The 20,460-nt window shown below is 43.4% G+C and overlaps 1 protein-coding gene across 5 annotated transcripts in view; it reads right to left on the bottom strand.

The window, feature by feature from the left end:
• ZBBX (zinc finger B-box domain containing) overlaps positions 1-20,460 on the bottom strand; it is a 151,419-nt gene that overhangs the window by 88,078 nt on the left and 42,881 nt on the right. For all 5 annotated transcript variants that reach the window (XM_072142882.1, XM_072142881.1, XM_072142879.1 and 2 more), the window contains exon 7: positions 19,150-19,245. In XM_072142882.1, the coding sequence (XP_071998983.1) occupies positions 19,150-19,245 (96 nt within the window). The remainder of the gene's footprint in view (positions 1-19,149; positions 19,246-20,460) is intronic.

Genomic DNA, 20,460 nt, shown 5'->3' with positions numbered 1-20,460 from the left:
TCCAAACTCACAGGTTGCACTCCTGTGTATGTTTCTCTTGACTGAACATCTTCTGATGAGCAAGAGCAGTATAAGGCTTCTGGTTAAATATTACAGCAGAGGGCAGGGGCTGGGGAGCAGTTTGAATGCGAAGATATTAGTGCAGATTGAGGAGATTCCAGCATTGCTCCAATTCCAGCTACAATCTGGAAGTATAAATGTAGCGGTTTATGGAGATAGATCTGCAAATACTTTGGAAGTATAAAAAAAATGTAAAAAGGTAATTCATCTAAATTATTCCAAATTATCTACATGTAATTACCAGAATGGTAATAATTATGATTATTTATTATCATTGATTAAACTGAAATAGTGATTACGGCTCGATCTACATATTTTCCATGTGCCTGGAGTCTCGTACAGAGTTAAGGCTGTCATGGAGACAGATGGCTCCCCAACGATGGCACAGGGAGCGATGACCCCCTCCTAGATGGTGACACCCATGCTGGCAGCAATTAATAGGTTAACACCAGCGATCGGTGGTGTTTCCGGTGGGTGTTTGTTTACTACACAATGCAGCAAGCACTAAATATATATAAGAGGAGAGCTCAGCCTGGGAGCCCTCTTCAAACATCCCTAACAGCACTGTGCCCGTCATTAAGGTTTTAAGCAGTTTGTGGTTTTCAGCTTTCAGTCCTCTACCCACCGACAGGCCCTGGATTGTCTAATCTCTTTAGAGAGCTGTATCAAGAGAAATATTATCGAGCTATAGAAAGACCTATTATTAGCCTTATCATTATCTGTATCAGGTGGACCCCTTGAAGGCTTTCAGATACACTGCTCACTGCAGGAGAAAGAGCAGAAACAAGCCACAGAGAAGCCATTTACTTACTGAAATATATTACAGAGTTTTAATTGCATGAAGAATAATTGAACTTCTCTGTACAGACTCTGTGTCCAAAGTCACACATTATACTTGAGTAACAGGAAGGACTAGGGGCTTTGCTAGATGGACTCTGTATACAATTCAATACTGCTTCTGATCCTCACAACTCCATTACACACTTCTCTAGAGAAGGCACTTTGCATGTTTTTGATATCATATAAAGAGAAGTTATGCTGACTACTCCAGAGAAAAGTTCCAGCTGTAAGACACTATTTAACAAGATATTCTGTGGTGCTGATATTCTCTCCCTCATACAGCAGTGAAATTAAAAGGATCCTCTGGTAAACGGACATTTGTAGATAAATAGACCCATTACAGTGTGTTTTCTGAGGCTCCAATTAGGAGTCCTGACAGCGGCAGATACCCATTTCTTTCCTATTAGAAAAATAACTTTTCCAAAGTGTTGGCACAGACAATTTTCTTCAACTGGGTCATACACTTGTGAAAAACAACAGAAACGAAGCAAGAAATTCTAACATCATAGCGGAATCAGTTTAGGATTTAGCTAAATCTAAGCATTAAGCCAGCATATTAACTGTAAAGCTTCTTTAAGACGCACTTTGGATTAACTTTTCTTAGTTTAATTAGAACAATTTTAAAAGAATGCAATTGACTCTAAATTTATTTTTTAATCCATTCATTAGAATAAGAAACACTTTTCTGTGTATGTATCTTATTTGCTTCAGTGTAGCTATTTGCATTTTGTCACTTTAATTAAACGGATTGGAAATCACTGTATCATATGTCTGGATAATAGAGGAAATGGGTTTAGGATGATTCTATTTCTGTGATACTGTGGGTCTGAAAATACATAAATACCACCTACAATTACAGAAAATGTGCATTTTTATTTACAGCTGCAAGTTATAAAAAAACTGTTAATTATGCCCCACTAAATATATAGCTTCATTATAGTAGCAAGAGAAACTAAATCTGTATATTTTTTTTTAAAGATGAGGTGTTTTTTTTAAAGGTTGTGAGAAAGTAAGAGGTATTGTGTGGGAAAACCGCTATCTACAGGCAGATGAAATGCATGTGGTAAAAGCCCTGGGTTTGTCTGCAGTAACCCAAGGGTTAATGCAGACATGATAAGCAGGAATAGTCTGTTTTGTCTGTGTTGGCCTAGCTAACACAGACACATTTGTAATGTCCGTACTGGGCCTGCTTATTATGGAGTAGGGGTAGGCTGGTAGTGGGACTCCTACTCCACCCGGGCTTCGGTCCTAGGTTTGTGAATTGCCCACAGGTGCAGGTAACAGGCCTCGTTAGAGCCTGATTTAGTCTGCAGGCCTGAAGCAGTAGGAGAGGCCCTACCTGGAGAGCTGAAGGCGAGATTGCATTCTCACAGCAAAGGTAACTGAGGGCCTCCTGTCTTACTGCTGGCCAAGAGCGGGTGCCAGGCAGCCTGGTACCCGGATAGCTAGGGTCCGTCAAATGTGTTAGACAGCGCCTAGCCGGGCAGGAATTACTTTTATAATGTTTTTGCATGTGCCTAAGCCAAGGCTGAATTTGTGTTCTGTTATGCAAGTGTGAATAAACACTTAAGTTGGACTTTTAAAACTGCGTGCGTCACTGCTTCCTGCACTGCTACCAGTCAACTACCAGAGCAATTCCCCACAAGGTATAGGGGTTTTCCCACGAAAGAAAATTCTCTAATCTCAATCCTCTAAGATGTTTACACAATAAAGATCATTTTAACCCCTTACTTAAAAATTTTACTCAGTTTTATTAGTATTTTAGCTCCTATCACTCTCTAGGCTGCTCAGTGCAAAATCCCAGGGTATGGACGGATCCTCTCTAAGCAATCAAATTATGATCCCTCTAGTTTTGTGAGCTAAAAATCTGGTTAGATTATCAGTGTAGAGGTGTATATGCACTTTCATCTGGGTTCAGAACATTTTACTAACACACTGACACATAGAAAGATAAATAAGACAGATCAGAGATGAGAGATGCATGTGATGCCTATTACTCAGAGGCATAACAGACAGAGGCTGACAGACTTTTACACTGTCAGCTCTGCTACATCTCTGCTCTCACAGATATGTGCCAGCCTCCCCCTTCACCCAGATCACTTATCTACCTGGAGTTTGTAGCTTCTCTCTCCTCACAATGTGTTTGCTAGCAGGAAGTGATGTGTGTCTGTGAACTATGTCCTTGACTGCAGGGGGGAGGGCAAGATTGCACAGAGACAGAAATCTCAGCAGCATGGCTGTCACACAGAAATCCAAGATGGCAGCCCCCGACCCTAAGTCAGAAGTTACAGGGTCGTTTCTAGGGGAAACTGAAATTGTGTACAGCAGGACTGATAGAGACAGGTTGGACTTATATCTGTGAAATGCTGTATTTTTGTTAATAACAGTGAATTAGAGAATGTGTTATTTTGTTATCCTGAGTACACATAAGAAACTTGTCTTCGTGGGAATACCCCTTTAAGGCTGGGAATCTATTTAGTGACACTACTGCAATTCACATTAGCAACATAGGTGATAGAAAAAGTAATGGTAAGAAGAATCACTTTAGAATGTCTCCTGCAGATATTCTGCAGGGAGTCAAATCAGTTTCAAGTTAAAATGTCATGTACCGATTCTACTGAAGCTCCGTATACACGTCAATCCGAGCGCTCAAGGATGTCTCAGACTCCCGATACATGTGATTAATATCGGATTTTATTGATTAAAAGATCAATATCACAACGCGTTTCGGTCCGGTACTCGGACCTTCATCAGGCAATTAGTGATGGTGATGGTAGCGGGTTCCAGGCCTGGACATCTCTTTGGGACCTGACATATCAGAAAACTCTGAACCGGAAGTCAATCACGATTACCGGTAAAGGAGTACTTCCGTTTTTTTTTTTTTTTTTTTTAGAAAATATATATATGTTACATACAAAGGAACTACATAAGGATTGCCTGACGAAAGTTCGAGTACCGGACCGGAACGTGTTGTGATATTGATCTTTTAATCAATAAAATCCGATATTAATCACATGTATCGGGAGTCTGGGACATCCTTGAGCGCTCGGATTGACGTGTATACGGAGCTTCAGTAGAATCGGTACATTAAGAAACCTTCCCCGGGTGACCCTGGAACACGGAGGACGGGATAACCACACACGCTGAGCAGCCGGATACCCGCAACTCAAACCCTATATGCTGTATACTGATCATCGATCAGGTGAGAGTCCTAATGGACAAAGATTTGCTTTTTATTAAATATCATCGCGTAATGCACTAGGAGAGTGCTCCGTTCTGTTTTCTCTCTGTCTCTATACTATTCACTTTGGAGGAAGTTTGCAGTTCGTGCATCACTCACTCCAATCCCAGGTTTCTATAAGTTAAAATGTCAGAAGAAGAGGTGCAGGCCTTGCGCTTTCCTAGAAAATCAGTTCCTGCCTACTTCCATAGTGTTTTCTAACCTGCAGGTGACAGTTAGATGACAGTCCCTATACATGGTATGTGCACAGTACAGATGAGAACAGTAAGGTCGGGCTAATCAGGTGAAAACCAAGATGGCAGTGAGGTGCAGAATCATGAGTCAAACATAATAGTCAAAAGATTAAGGCAAGAGTCAGAAAACACTGCAAAAAGCATATTACAGAATGTAGAACTACAAAGATACTTGTATAACCAGCACTGAATGGAGTAAGAAATTAGTATAAATGAGTACCCCATTGCCACCCTGGCAGATACAGGCAGTCCCCGGGTTACGTACAAGATAGGGTCCGGAGGTTTGTTCTTAAGTTGAATTTGTATGTAAGTCAAAACCGTATATTTTATAATTGTAGATCCAGACAAAGGCGAGTATTGACAATTGTGAGGCAAGATGGAGTCGTGGATAGGCAGGAGGTCAGGACAGGCAGCAAAGGCTCACAGTCAGGGACGTAGCAGGAGGTCAAGGCAGGCGGCTAAGAATCGGAGTCAGGGACAGGAATCGTGGTCACAATGGGAAATCACAATAATTGCAAGGAACACAGAAAACAAACTTTCTGTACAAAAACAGTGCCACACCTAACCATGGGTAGTGTGAGGTATTGCAACTAAGCTCATCTACCAGCACAAATCCTGGTCAGATGTAGTGCTGTTTTTGGAAGAAAGCTGTCACTCTCGGGAAAACCTCTTTAACCCCTCATCACCGACACTAGTTTTCAGCTCAATGACCAGACTCGATTTTTCAAATCTGACATGTATCACGATAATTGGTTAGAACTTCGGAACGCTTTAACATATCCTGGTGATTTTGAGATTGTTTTACCGTGACACATTGTACTTTACGTTAGTTGTAAAATTTAAGTGATAAGTTTTGCACTTCGTTCTGAAAAAAAAAAATTGGCAAAAGTGTGTAAAATTTCTTCATTTTCAAAGTTTAAAGCAAACCTACCACTTGAAGTGGTAGGTGTAAGAAGACAATACCGAGCACCAGCTCAGGGTGAGCTGGTGCCAGAGCTTATTTTTGTTAGTGTTTTAAACCGCTGTATCGCGGTTTAAAACACTTTTTAAACATTATGGCCGAAGCTGCTTCGCTTCAGCGCACCATAAAGTTTAAAAAGTGTTTTAAACCGCGATACAGCGGTTTAAAACACTAACAAAAATAAGCTCTGGCACCAGCTCACCCTCAGCTGGTGCTCGGTATTGTCTTCCTTTAAAATATTCCGCTTTCCAGAGAGGAAATAAAACGACCCAAAAAGCTTGATAATTAACATTTCCGGAATGTTTGCTTTATGTTGAGATGATATTTTATGCGTCCTCTCATTTTTCTAGGATGTTATGAAGAGCAGAACTTCAGGTGCAATTTTTCTCATTTTCATGAAAATCGCCAAAACTCACATTTTGAGGGACAACTCAGCTTCCAAGTGACTTTGAAAGGCCTAAATCAGTGATGGCTAACCTATGGCACTGGTGCCAGAGGTGGCACTCAGAGCCCTTTCTGTGGGCACCCAGGCCATCACCAGATATGACTCCAGGTATCCTCCTGCAATCCCAGACAGCCCAGGACTTGCTGTGCACAGAGCTATTTTAAAGTGACAGCGGTACCTGGGACTATTTTCTGCTTTATTGGTGTCCTCAGGGTGCTGGTATCTATGAAAACTGTGACAGAGAAGGAAGTATAAATCACAAATTAAATTTCTGTGTTGGCACTTTGCGATAAATAGGCAGGTCTTTGTTGTAGTTTGGGCACTCGGCCTCTAAAAGGTTTGCCATCACTGGCCTAAATGATAGTAAAACCCCATAAATTACCACACTATAGAAACTTCACCCCTCAATGTATTTGGTGGGGTGGTAAACTGTACTGGCGCAAGGCCGGGCATAGAATGGAAGGAGCGCCACTCACAGCAGATTTGTATTGTCACAATGTAAAGGATATAAAATTTACATTTTTTTGGTAATGCGAACATATGGGGCTTATTATTTGTGGGGTGAAAAACACTTGTAAAAATAATTCATTTTGGGGGTCTATAGCTTATTCATGAGATTTTATTAACTATTTAAAGGGGGACACAAACAAAATTATTAATTTTTATTTTGGATTTTTAGCACTGTTTCCCCCCTGCTGATCATAATGTAAAACTAATATTATATCTTTATTCTCTGGTTCACTACGATTACAGTGATACCTCATTTATATCGTTTTTTTTTATCTTTGCTCAATTGTACTGAGCAAAACTAATATTTTAGAAAATCGCATTGTTTTTACTTTCAACAACTTTTCAGGGCCATAACTTCTGTATTTTTCTGTTGTCAGATCTTGTTGAGGGCTTATTTTTTGATCACTTTTTAGAACATTTTTTTGTGATGGTGTTCACCGAGAGGGTTCAATTTTGATTTAAATTTATTGTACAGTTTAATACGGACGCAGTGATACCAAATATGTAAGTTTTTTGGTGTTTTATATACTTTATTTGCACTTTATGTGTAACGGGAGATTACGGGACTTTTATTTTATATATTTAATTATTATTATAAAATGATTTTTACTTTTTAAAATTTTTTTTTACCCTTTCCATATTTGGGCTTGAACAAGCGTTCATCCAATTGCTTGCTCAAGCCCTTACACTGCAATACACTTGTATTGCAGAGTATAGTGTAAGTAACTGAGCTTGGTGAGCTTGCTCAGTTACTTACAGCCGGGTCCTGCCAGGAAGGCGGAACCCGTTTAGAAGAGGAGCCTGAAGCCTCAGGGCAGCGGCAGGAGGGATCAGATCCCCCGGTAAGGGGTAAGGGGTTAAACACCCGGAATCTGAGTTTTTCCAGTCCCGTGTGTTAGTGCCGGGTCTGGGCTGTGACATCACAGCCCAACACTGGCACCAGCGAGACCCGGTGTCTCGAAATCTCCTTCTGACGCTCTGCCATAGAAAGGCACTGACGTGGCTTTAAAAACTTTCAATCTTTATTTTCTTCCAATTTCGGAAAATACAGGATAAAATGAGACATGACATCCCATTGGCAACACCGGTTATTACATATTGGGGGACGTAAGCCTACGCGTTTCAGGTGCTCCTATCATCAGGGGTTACATTCATACACTGTCACACATTAAGATTTTTGAGAAAGAGCGGCGTGGGCTCACGCTGTCGCATTGATATCAGTGGCAGCGAGTGAGGAGAAACACCGGGTATTTAAGGCAGAGTCTCCTCCCATAGGAAATGCCTAAAGTTTCCATAAACCAATCACCGATCGGCCCATCAAAGAGACCCGCCCTTATGGGCGGAACCTAAAACTCACCCCCGCACAGCAGCTGTAGAATCATCCTCGCCGCCCATCAGAAGATACAGCAGCCAGGAGACCGCCCTCACCGCCTATCATGTGACTTCGGTCACATGATCGGGCCGGAGTCATAGCGTCACATCACCATGACAATTCCCAGACCATCCCAAACATTGGTGCGGAGGCGCTGGGAGATGACAAAGGAGGGACCTGCATACGGCACATAAATACAAGACTGGAGAATCATCCATCGAGGGATGCATTCTACACCAGGACTGGGTCATAACATACATACGGCTGGAGAAGGGGAGAGGTGAGCCTGTACATCAGGGCTATACATTTATTCATATGGATAGACCTATTGCCCATTGAAATTGATGCATGCTATGAAATGGTACAGTACGGGTATCATACAGCTGAAAAATCAGATTGTATGAGAGGGCCTAAGTCTGCACATAGGCTATACATTGGACAGGATCAGCTCCAGATTTCAGTAGGCCCCTGGGCAACAGAAGGCGCCTTTGCAGTGATCTCACGTGGCAGTTTTCAAAATTTAGAAACTAAAACAGTCTCCTGTTCCCTAAAATATTTTTCATGGTTATTTTATATACAGACCTCTCATGATTATTTAATATACAACACCCCTCTACTTCAATTGATTCATTACATACAGCCCCCCTCACCCACATGGATTTCTTATGAACAGCCTTATGTGGACCCACCCAACAGCTCTGGGCCCTGGCACGTGCCAAGGTATCCCCACTGCTGGCACCGGCCCTGTAGCATGAACAGACCCTTAAAGGGGATCCTAAACCAACTACAGGTCAAAATCGGCCTGTATCAGGTCTGTAAGTAAACCCCATGTAAAAAAAAAAAATTATACCTTGATGCAAGTCCGATGAGGCAGCTCAGACTCGCATCTGCAGCTGTGTCCTCTGCCCGCCTTTTCGTGTAATGCTGTGTGAAACCAAGATTAGTTTTTAATTGCATCCACGTAGGTTAGTTTTTTTAATTGCGTCCACGTAGGAACCTCTTAAAGGGCGATTCGGGGGACTAAACCCCTGGTCAATAAGGACCTGAAGGTGGTTTAGTGCCCCCAGTTGCCTGGCAGGTTCTCTTTAACTCTCTACATAGTAAAGTTCACTGCTTCCAATAAACTAAGAGCTATGGAGTAAAAGAAATCTAAAAAATCTAACATCCAGTTAGATCTAAAGTGAGAGCTCATTAAAATTAAGGTGTTAACACTTTCTTTTCCAGATTGCTCATCACGGGCAGTCCATTGATTAGGACTAATTGGCTATTGATCGAGACAGCCAGTTCAGCTGTACAATGCCTGGATTCTCAGTATGATCAGCTTTGGAAATGACATCATGTTCAACTAACAGGCTGAAGATAATGAAGTGCATTTGTAAAGATACGAGTAGTTCTGCCGTATTCCTAGCCAGTATGCTTCTGCTATTTTGAATGGAGAATAAGCACAAATGGTCAGGACAAATATGAAGATCATCATATTTTACAGTAACACTTCATTACTGTGGAACAGCAGGATGTCCAGCAGTGAACCGGGTGCCATGTGAGCCAGAGGAGTATTATGTAATCGGCTTACATCAAATCACCTACTGTCCTCCTTGGCCTAAGAAATCCCACTGCTAACACACAGGAAGGTCATTTATAATCCACACTGTCGTTTACACAAATATGTCTTTTTGTGAAAATGCATTCAGTAGGCAGCAAGCCAAAATTTATATTTTGAAATGAACTCTTTAACTCTTTAGGCTAGCTCATCTGTCATACATTATGTTTGGGAAATTAATGCCATTTGCAGATCCGTACAATCCCTAATCTCTAGCGGCACTAGCCGCCCAAATTTATGTTGTGCTTCTCTTGCTGCACAGAAACTTTTTGTAAAAGTTAGTCGAAAGAATGGAAGGATACAAATCATGTCATTAATTGAAATAGAAGTATTTTCATGGTTTTAGGGCCCTTGTACGTGACCGTATATAGCGACCACATTCTGGCTGTATGATGGCTAGCTAGCATACGGCCACCGTAGGAGTACATTGTGCATGGCGCAGTACGGCTTTGCACACACATGTCACCGTAGAGAGTCGAAGGAAAAGCCCGGCAGCACGCCTCCTTATGGAGAGGTAAAGCTGGATATGTTAATGTATTGTTAATGTAGACGGTGTCCTAATATAACTCATAAAGGAGAAACAAAAAATGTGTAGACTCAAATATAGGGTATAGTACAAAGTCATCAAAGTAGGATGTATTACCCTAAATTCTCACCTTAAATAGCGGAGGGGGGAAGCATATAAAATACTGAGGAGTGCAGCCTTGTCCTGGTGGTCCGTGCGTCCGGTGTCCAGCGAGCAGACTTCACACAGTGGAAACAATTCGATCAAAGGGAAGTTTCCACACATCGAGGGAACAATTCAGGTGCAGCTCAAATGGTAAAAGTAGCATCTTTATTCTATAAAATAGCTTATGTACAACACGTTTCATCTATGTGTCTGTCAGGGTCGGTGGTGACAGACCCAGAAGAAAGTTGTCTTCAGGCTCCCAAGATCTCTCCTCTGGCCAGAATCCCCTCCAGTTGATGAGAAAAAAAGACTCCCTCTCACAGTCTTTATGTCCAGGATCTCCTTCACTTCAAAGACATCGGTGGAGTCAGCCTCAGGAGAAGGAGGAGCTACTTGCCAGGAGAAGCAATTCAGGATGACAGGCTTTAGAAAGGAGATGTGGAAGGAATTTGGGATGTGCAAGAAAGACAAAGCTTGTAGGCCATGGGGTTAATGTGCATCAGCACCTCAAATGGGCCTAGAAGACTGAGTTTGTAGCTGGGAATCTTCAGCTGCACATATCTGGAGGACAGCCACAATTTATCACCAGAGAGAAGACCGGAGGAAACCTGTGTTTCTTGCCGGCTTCAGTTTTGATGCGGGATGGCACCCAAAGTAGAGACTTCCGAGTTTGCTCCCAGATGGAATTGAGATCTTGCACCATGTCTTCCATGGCAGGAACATCAGATAGCAAGGAAAGAGGAAGAGGTGAGTGTGAATGTCGTCCATAAACAATAAAGAAGGGAGCGGCATCTGCAAATTCAGAGTCCAGGGAATTATAGAAGAATTCTGCCCAAGGTAACAGGGTGGTCCAGTCGTCCTGTCGAGCGGAAACAAAGTGCCGTAAATAACAGCACAGAGTCTGATTGACTGTCTCCACTTGCCTCTTTGACTGTGGATGATAGGCAGAGGAATAACCCAGCTTTACTTAAATGTTGGTTGCACGAGGAACGCCAGAACCTGGAAACAAACTGGACCCCTCGGCCCGAGACAATATCCATGAGCCAGAAGATGTGGAGAAAGAACAAGCAGGCAAGACGAGGAGCTGACAGCAGATCAGGCAGAGGAATGAAGTGGGACATTTTAGAGAAGCGACCACCCAGATGATGGTATTAGCGGAAGAAAGTGGAAGCTCCGTAATAAAGTCCATGGCCACATGAGTCCACGGGCAGCTGGGGATAGGCAGTGGCAGGAGCAGACCTGATGACTCGAGAAGTGATGACTTAATACGGGCACAGGAAGCACAGGAACTCACAAAGTCTCGTACATCATTGACCAGACCTGGCCATTAGTAGAAACAAGAGATAAGAGTGACTGATCTCTGCACCCCTGGGTGCCCAGCTGGACAAGAGCAATGTCCCCAAGATAATATCCTCTTCCGAAGGGCAGGTCGGACATAGGTCATGCCAGGAGGAATTCGCTGTAGATCCACAGGAGCGGCAACAATAAGTCTTTCAGGAGGAACGATATGTTGAGGAATTGGTTCGACCCCAATAAAATCAGAGGCACGAGAGAGGGCATCAGCTTTGACATTCTTCTCTGCTGGACAAAAATGAATCTGGAAGTTAAAGCGAGAGAGGAAGAGAGAGACCAACGAGCGTGTCATGGATTGAGGCGTTCAGTGGCCTGGAGATACGGGAGATTTTTGTGATCAGTATAGATACAGACCGGATGATGAGCTCCTTCCACAAGATAACACCACTCTTCTAAGGCAAGCTCTATGGCCAGAAGCTCCCGATCACCTATGGAATGATTCTTCTCTGCGGCCGAGAAAGTTTTCGATAAGAAACCGCAAGTGACAGTTCGGCCCTTGGCCTTTTCTGAGTGAGAATGGCTCCAGCTCCCACTGAGAAAGCGTCAAACTCAAGCAGGAAGGGTTTCTCTGTATCAGGCCGAGTGGCTACAGGAGAAGAGGCAAAGGCAGACTTCAGCTTGGAGAAAGCTTTTTCAGCCGCCAGAGGCCACAGCTTAGGACTGGCGTTTTTCTTGGTCAGCGCCACAATGGAAAAGACAGGGGATGTGAAATGAACAGTAGTAATTAGCAAAGCCCCGGAATTTCTGGATGGCACAAAGTCCCACTGGATTCATCTTGTGTCCCTTGTTAGAGATTAAATAGATGAGTCTACTTCACATAAGCCAACATAGCTGCGGTTTCAGGCACAGAACGTGGGTACACCCGACCCAGTGGAAGAGACATAACCGGCAACAGATATACTAAGCAGGAAGACCAGAGGCTTGGAGGACACTGGAAAAGCCGCGGTGGAGGCATGACGTTGCAACCACGGGAGACCCAACAGAACAGAAGACGTAGTCCGAGGTAGCACATAGAACAACAGTCTCTCCTTGTGTAATGCCCCAATTTGTAGGCACAGGGGCTCGTTGCGGTACCACACCAGGTCGCAGAGAATCTTCCCACTGACGGAAGAGATGACCAGCAGCTTCACAAGACGGACCACAGGAAGATGATTCTAGGAGATCAGGGCAGTTTTCTGTAGAGCCGTAGTTCAGGAAGACAGAAGCTTGAAACTGGCTACCTGCCCCAGAGCTGCGTAGAAAAAGGATATTCAGAAGTGGAGAAGCTTTGCTCTCACCTAGTGAAGCTTCTCCCAGAAACCCTAAGTGCATGTGTTTCCCACATGCTGTGGATGGAGTGGACAAGTCACGAAGAAGTGCTCAAGGCTGGCACAGTAGAGACACAGATTCTCCTGTCTGGAGTGTCAGACAATCTTTATACACCTGCATGGCCTCCTCTGCAGCAGACATGAAGGTCGGCTGTGGTGGTCTTTGGAAGACTGGAGCCAAGCAAGGCAGTCAACGGGTCCTGATCTGTGCTTGTTCCAGACACTCAGAGAATAGACGGCAGACAGGACGGCTTTGATTCGACTAGCCAGTCCCTTTTTAAAGGTGGCGACCAAGGCCGCTTCATTCCAAGAAAACTCAGAAGCTAGAGTGCAGATTTGAACTGTGTAGTCACCAACAGACAAGTCCTCTTGTCGTAAGTTCAGCAATGTAGTTTCAGCGGAAGATGCCTGGGCTGGTTCCACAAAGACACACCGTAATTCAGCAAGGAATATGGTGAGATTAGCTGTGACCGGGCTTCCAGGGCTTTCCCAAAGAGAAGACTAATCATGAATGCCACCTTAGACCGTTCTGTGGCGAACTGAGTGGGCATCAATTCAATCTTAGCGTCTCTGTCGTACTTGGAGGGAAAGGCTTCTGTAGAAGACAGAGTAGCCGCTGTAGCGGAAGGTGCCACAGGAACTGGACATTGCTGCTGGGTAGCCAACAACTGCTGCATGATGTCGGTGAGCTGGTCAAGTAGCTGGTCAAGTAGTAACCTGCTGGGACCGCTAAGCCATGATGGTGGTGAGATCAGCCAGTTCAGGTAGCTGAACTTAGGCAGGATCCATGTCCAGATCTTACTGTCAGAGTCGGTGGTGGTGGACCCACTGAACCACCGCAAGTGATGACGTCAGCCAACACCTGGGAGTCTAAGTGGCACCCTGTACGAGGTATCAACAGGCCAAGGCGAGGCAGAGAGGCAGAATCAGAGTCGAGGTCAGGACAGGCTGCACAAGATTGGAGTCGAGGACGAAGATGAAGGTCAAGAGAGGCGGCAGGGAATCAGGTCAGGAACGGAAGCAGAGGTCACAACAGATAATCACAGAGAACAAAACAGATAATCCCCCTCTACAGGCAAAAATATTCTACACCTGGTTTCCGGCCCGGTCATATCATATGTGTGTGTGAAAGGGGCCTAATGGTGATAAGTTAATGTCTTTACTATTATTTGGTAATCTTACTCTTTATCAGTCCTTGTTTAGCTCATGTACTTTTGCTTGGACCATTGTTCTGTAGCAAAGCCTAAAACTGATATTCCCCCTTCATTTTGTATCCCTATACTCAAGCTGAAGATAAGCACTATGCCTTACACACTTGTACAGATCATAACCAGGGGGCACATCCTATGCTCTGTAATACTTATCACACTACCTGTCTGGCCACAGCATTATTGAGAAAATCCCCCATCTTGCCTTTGATTTAGACTATTGAAGTTATCAGGATCGGCCTGACAACCACATATATATCCTTTGTAGAATATTTGTCTCCTTGCCAAAATTTTCCAAAATAATGAATAGTGATCTAACCGTAAATGTATGCCTCAAATAGATCACCATATTGTCATAGCTCCATTTTGTAACAATATGCTCCATTACTATGTAAAATTCTAGAAGTAGGTAAGACACCGGCACCTTACTCAGACAATGTGCCTGTAGTTTCCAGATGTTACTGTTACAGACTACAAGCTGAAAGGCCATGTGGTAGCTGGCCCACACATACTCAGTCACTGACTGTACCAATGTATGCGCTCTATTGACTTTCAGGAGCAGCTGCAGGTCCCAAAAGAGATGATAAGGTTAATCCAGTTTCATGTGTAATCATTTTAATGCCAATATGAATTTAACAGCTCCGATAAATGCTGTAATCATGCCCGAGTATGATGAAATAATGCCGCTGATTTCATCTAGGTTATAGAAGTGTGACAGCCTGGATGTCATATGATTACTTATGCCAAAAAACAACAGGAAAACAGGAATTTTATATTAAATTTATTTAAAGGGAACCTGTAAATAGATTTTACCCCATTAAACTTCTAGCCTCCTCAGGTAGAGTATGAAATGTCCTTTCTAGAATTCCCTCTTTTATGACAAATCTCACCCAAATCTCATAGGAGAGTCATATATTTGCATGACATGAGTCAAGTTTAGAGGCTCATCCCTTCAGATGCCTCTATAATCTGCTTTGTAGTACCTACTGTCACGGTTACACCCGCGATCCTCGGTACGGATTGAGGGTGTACCCGTGCCTGCTGCCGCGGTCCCCGCTCCCCCAGCTCTCACTTACCTCTCCTGGCTCCGGCCTGCACTCTTGCTCCCAGCTTGTAGGCCGCATGCTTCTTCCATGCAGTCGCGTGCTCCTGCCACTATAGGGGGCGCGCGCGGACTTCTCCCAGCCTTAAAGGGCCAGCGTCCTCCTTATTGGCTCTGGCATTCCTGGCTTGGCTATATAGCCTGGCGGCTCCCAGCGTCCCCTGCCGGATCCAGACGCTTCTGTGATTCCCGTGTTCCGTGGTGTATCCGTGTTCCTGTTTTCCTGTGTTCCCTTGTTCTGTGTTATCCTGTGGCGGTCCTGCAATCCTGTGGCGGTCCTGCAATCCTGTGGCGGTCCTGCAATCCTGTGGCGGTCCAGTATCCTAGTGGTCTTCAGAGGTCCTGCCAGCTGTCCTTCAGAGGTCCTGCCTGCCTTCCCGTGGTCCTGCCTGCCTGCCTTCCCGTGGTCCTGCCTGCCTTCCCGTGGTCCTGCCTGCCTGCCTTCCCGTGGTCCCTGTGTCCCTACCTTGGCTGCCACCGTGGGCCTAGTCGCACCTGCGGAGCGACCTGGTGACTCCCCGCCGCAGCAAGACCATCCCGCTTTGCGACGGGCTCTGGCGAAGACCAGGAGTTCACTTAGACTCCGCTCCCGGGTGTGGCTAAGGTTGTTATCTCCCGCGGTGGTCCAGGGAGTCCACTTACTTAGTCCTAAGGGACTATTCCCCATAGACTGTGACAACTACAAACATGTTTTGGTGTCATATTAGAGATATAAATCTCATCTTTAAGATCGCATCAGTCCTGTGGTTCTGTGAGATACAGACAGTTTTATCTGCAGCTTACATTTCCAACTAGGTTTCTTTCTACTGTCTGTATCTCCTGTTCTGTAGATCACAAACCACAAGACACATGTGATGTGAAAGATGAAATAGTTTCATCTGGTGACAAGTAGCCATTAAAATGGATATCCAAAGAAAAAAATATGTGCATGTTATTTTTAAAATTAATAGATTGCTGAATTTTACTTGTTGCCTCATGGTCCTTGACATACAGGGGGAGATTATTATGGCTTCTCAAATTAATATCCACGTCCCAGTTTCTGGCATTTTCTGACATTTCTGGCATTGGGGTGGAGAGTGGGCGTGGAAGTGGGGCAGGTGGAAGGCAGGCCAGCACGTGAATGCCTGGTCGATTACATTTACTATAGCCTCCCCGGTAAACAGCTTGAGACTATAGCAAAAAACGTCACCAGTTTTGACCTTGTCTATAGATCAGAACTGGCAGAGTTTGCACCCATATTCACACGTTAAACTGTCGGCTGGGGGCCAGTCCTAATGAATTCCTCCCCAGAGAGATTCCCTGTAAGCTATGATGCATTATTATTATAGGTTCAGGTGGCAGAAGGCTTTCTCCTCTTCCCTGTGTGTGGGTCTGGCTCAGTTTAATGGCAAAACTAATCCCCCTCCTGAGACCACCTATGAAGGAAGGTGAAATCGGGAAACCGGTAAAGTTTGCAGTTCATATTAAATTAGTAAATTCTTTTATTTCAGATTATGCAATTGCAGAACATGTTACTAAACTTTTATTCATTGAAATTTTATCATAAATATTTCTGTCCTCTTAGTCTCAAAATTTCTTCTAGACCATTAAAACAGAACAAGGTGAGTAGGGCTACACCCGTTGTCTTCCATTTTGTAAGCAATGCAGAAAGGTCTTGGATCATGCAGTTACCTAGCTGAATACAGGTCATTTTTATGCTTACCAAATAGGGGAATGCAATACTATATCAAAGAGAATGGGGCTCATTTACTAAGGGTCCGAATCGCGCCCTCTCATCGGATTTCCTGACGATTTCCGGTTTGCCCTGAATTGCCCCGGGATTTTGGCACACGCGATCGGATTTTGCCGCATCGGCGCCGGCTTTCACGTGACAGAAATGGGGGGGGCGTGGCCGTCTGACAACCCGACGGATTTGGAAATACCGCAGAATTTAAAAAATAATTTGTGTCACAAGACTTACATGCAACGGGAAGAAGAAGGTGAACTCCGGCGGACCTCAGCGCAGCAGCGACACCTGGTGGACATCGGGCGCACGGACCATAGTGAATCCCGGCAGACCCGAATCAGCATCGGAGAACGCACCGCTGGATCGCGACTGGACCAGGTAAGTAAATGTGTCCCAATGTCTCATATAGAAAAATTACCTGTTAACATGAGACATCTTGATGATCAGCTAAAGACTGCAGCAGACTGCACCAGATTTTGCCCACACTGACTAGCAATGCCTACTGATAAAGGGGCACAAGTACTCACTGCACCTGTACACCATGTATGTGATCACATGAAATTACAGCAGCCTCTATGGAGGATGGGGAGGAGTAAAAGTCTATGGAGGCTGCTGTGATTTCATGTAATCACATTGATACAAACATGTGGTACAGTTTGCTATTGTTAAGAGGCTAAAGGACCTGGGATGATGTACACAGGTCACATGACATGAACTGTGACCAGTAAGAACGCATAAGGCATGGGGACGAGTAGATGGGAATTGGAGGGAATGGGAGGGCCCTGCCGTCCTCCTCTCTCTTGAGGCTCCTAAAGCTGTCCTCTCCAGAGTCCCAGCCTCAGTGACCCCTTGGTAAAATCTAAGGCTTGTGCTTTCCTGTTGTTTCTATGGTGTGTTGTTTGCAATGGTGGCAAAAGGAGTCTTAATTACAAGCCTAGTAAAAAAACCATCTAAGTGGGTGGGGGTACCGAGGCTTCCCTACACTTTCACACAAAGATTCATATAAATCTTAGACCAATATGTTGGTTATGGACAGTTATGGAGTTATGATCCATCTCAGCCCAGGGCCAGTTACATTTTTGGAATTGGTATAGCCAAGGTATCGTACAGCTATGACTAAATACGTTCTAGCATTCTTGGACGCAAAGATATAAATATATAAATTGTGTGTACTGTATGTCTAGTGTCCTTAAGGCAATTAAATATAAAATTTAACCTACATTGCTCTTTTATCTCCATCCACGAATCCCCACGTCTGTGTCTCCGTTAACTACATCAACGGGTTGATTCTTCACCCTATAGAATCCTGTTATGGACTGGGCTTATATTAAATGAAAGCTGGTGGTGGCTATTTGGGGTTCATAAGGTTCTGTTACACTGCAGCTGGTGAAAGGGGTCTTTTAGCTTTTCAGTGTTGTTATTTATTGCTATGCCACATCCAGAGTTTGTGTGGACATTTCTAACTCATTTTCTGCGTTTCTATAAAAGGCTAATCAATTGACCTTGAGTTACCCCTCAGGGGCCCGAATGAGGGTTGGGGTGCTGTCTGCATATATATTATCTATGAGGGTTGGGGCACTGCCTGTACATAATATCTATATATTAATAAGGTGGGCATAAGAAGCTAAAAGAAGAGCAGATCCTGCCAGATGGAGCACATAGCAGTATGTCATTGTGCTTGGTTTACAATTCTTCATCCTAGTGTAGATTTCCTTTAATTCTGCAACATGTCCCAAATCCAGCATATCAAAGTCAGGCTGCCAGTGACCAGGAAATGCCCATTATAGTAAAGACATTTCCAGATTTTGAATATTTCTTTTAAAATCCCAATAGCTTGTTTAAGAATTTGACAGTGAAACTTCTCATAGTATGTAGATTTTAGAGGAATAGGCTCTGACCTGAAGATGCTTGTAATGTAGTATATCTCCACTTAAATAAAGTAGTGAATCCTCTTCTAAGACACCCACATGACTTTACAGGTCATAAGGACAGGGGTTGCCTTTCCATTAAGGAAAGAATTATTATATGCAAGCCCAACGTGTAATCTCAGTCTTTTTCAGATTCCCATCTATTTCAACAGAGAAACTCTGTATAAAACATTGTAAACTGTGATTTTTAAATAGAAAATACAGCATTAATAGTACACCCGGAGGCGCATCGCTATGAGAAATTTTGAACAAAACCCTAGAAACCAGCTTTTCTATATGCAGCTACTACATTGAGTTGCAAAGCATGCTCGATGCGTAATCTGACAATACAGCCAATGATTTATGATATGTTTCTGTAAGTCATGTAGAAATACATGCATGATTAAATCTCACCAAAACACTTCCAAATGTTAGCGCAAAACGACTAGAGAGAAATGAAACTACTTGTGTTTTTATTAGTAGAACTAAACACAGACAGCAAAACAACCAGATTTACATAATCAAATCTTTGCATTAAAAAAAATAGGAAAAATTAATTTTAAACCACAAATACGCATTGCAATAGTAGGTTAATATAGCGTCTGTAACAGTACCTGGATGGCCATTGTTCTGTGTAGCTTTAATGCCCCCTTCTGGTGGAATCTGGAAAAACATGCCGTGCAGTAATCCTCGCCGCACTCCAAACACATCTTTGGTGAGAAGCATTGAATAGAACAAAAACAAATGATTGTATTGACCACAGATTCGAGGAATTCTGCACACGTGTTAGATTATACAGTGAGCGCAGACTAATCAGCTAAAACATCAAGAATTTGCAGTTCAGATACTTCAGAGAATGAGAACAATACCCAAAGACGCACAATATGAAAAATCCATGTCACTGTCAGCCTCGGAGACAGACATTGCACTAAGAAGGACTCAGTAATGTCACTGTCACCTGTAGTCACCAGGCCATGTGTACTTACAGACATACTTACCTGCATGTGAGTGGTTAATACAGTATATATAGTTATATAAAAACAAACTTTAGTAAAATAGAAATAATAGCAGGGACATAGAATGGACCGGAATCATTCACAGGTTTTACCTTCTCAATTTCTACATTATTGATAGACAAGAGCAAATTTATTTGCCATCTTTAAAGCTTGAAATTCTCAAAATCCTCTAATCCATCCGCCCATATTTACAATTCCCTGGGTAATTCATGAAACCGAAAGGCCAAAGCTGCAATATCCATTCACCCATCTCTATTTTATCATCTGCCTGAATGGGGATCCTTTTTTTGGTGGGTTGAATAATGTAATCATGTTTCTGTTCCAGTTCCCTTAATGTTTCCATTGATTTTTTATGGGATTTTGCTGACACAAACTGCCATTAGCATATAGCAGCTTGTGAGCTTCCCTATATTTCATATTGTCCAAACCCAATGATAGTCAATTAAACTGTCAGTTACACTAACTAAACATATCTTTGAAAACTGCCGTTATACAGCAGTACAACTATCCATATATTGTTCCACCCCATGCCTGTAAGGTTCCACAGTCTATTTAGAAACTTGACCTACCATCTATGCATATGTATGTTCTTCTGATTGACAAGGGGCTTGCTTTCTCTTCAGTTGAGTCACCATATGCTCAACTAACTTATTTCCACCTTTCTAAGGAATGAGAGAGATGTTGATTGCGTGTGATTCACTGAAGAGAAATCGTCTCTCTCTTTACTGAGGGAGGGGGAATGAGGTAGCTAAGCCGCTGAAGAAAGAGCATACTCCCATGTCAATTAGGAAGCTGGAGGCATGGATGAGCTGAGCTGGAAGAATATGAATGTGCAGGACTCAAAGAAAAGATGATGACTGAACTCACATGGGGTCATGTGCATAGAAGGTGTGTTCATTTTACAGGCAT

This window comes from Engystomops pustulosus, chromosome 3 (genome assembly GCF_040894005.1).
Source record: "Engystomops pustulosus chromosome 3, aEngPut4.maternal, whole genome shotgun sequence".
Lineage (NCBI taxonomy): Eukaryota > Metazoa > Chordata > Amphibia > Anura > Leptodactylidae > Engystomops > Engystomops pustulosus.
Note: the sequence above shows the minus strand (reverse complement) of the source record. Positions and strands in the feature narration are given on the sequence as shown.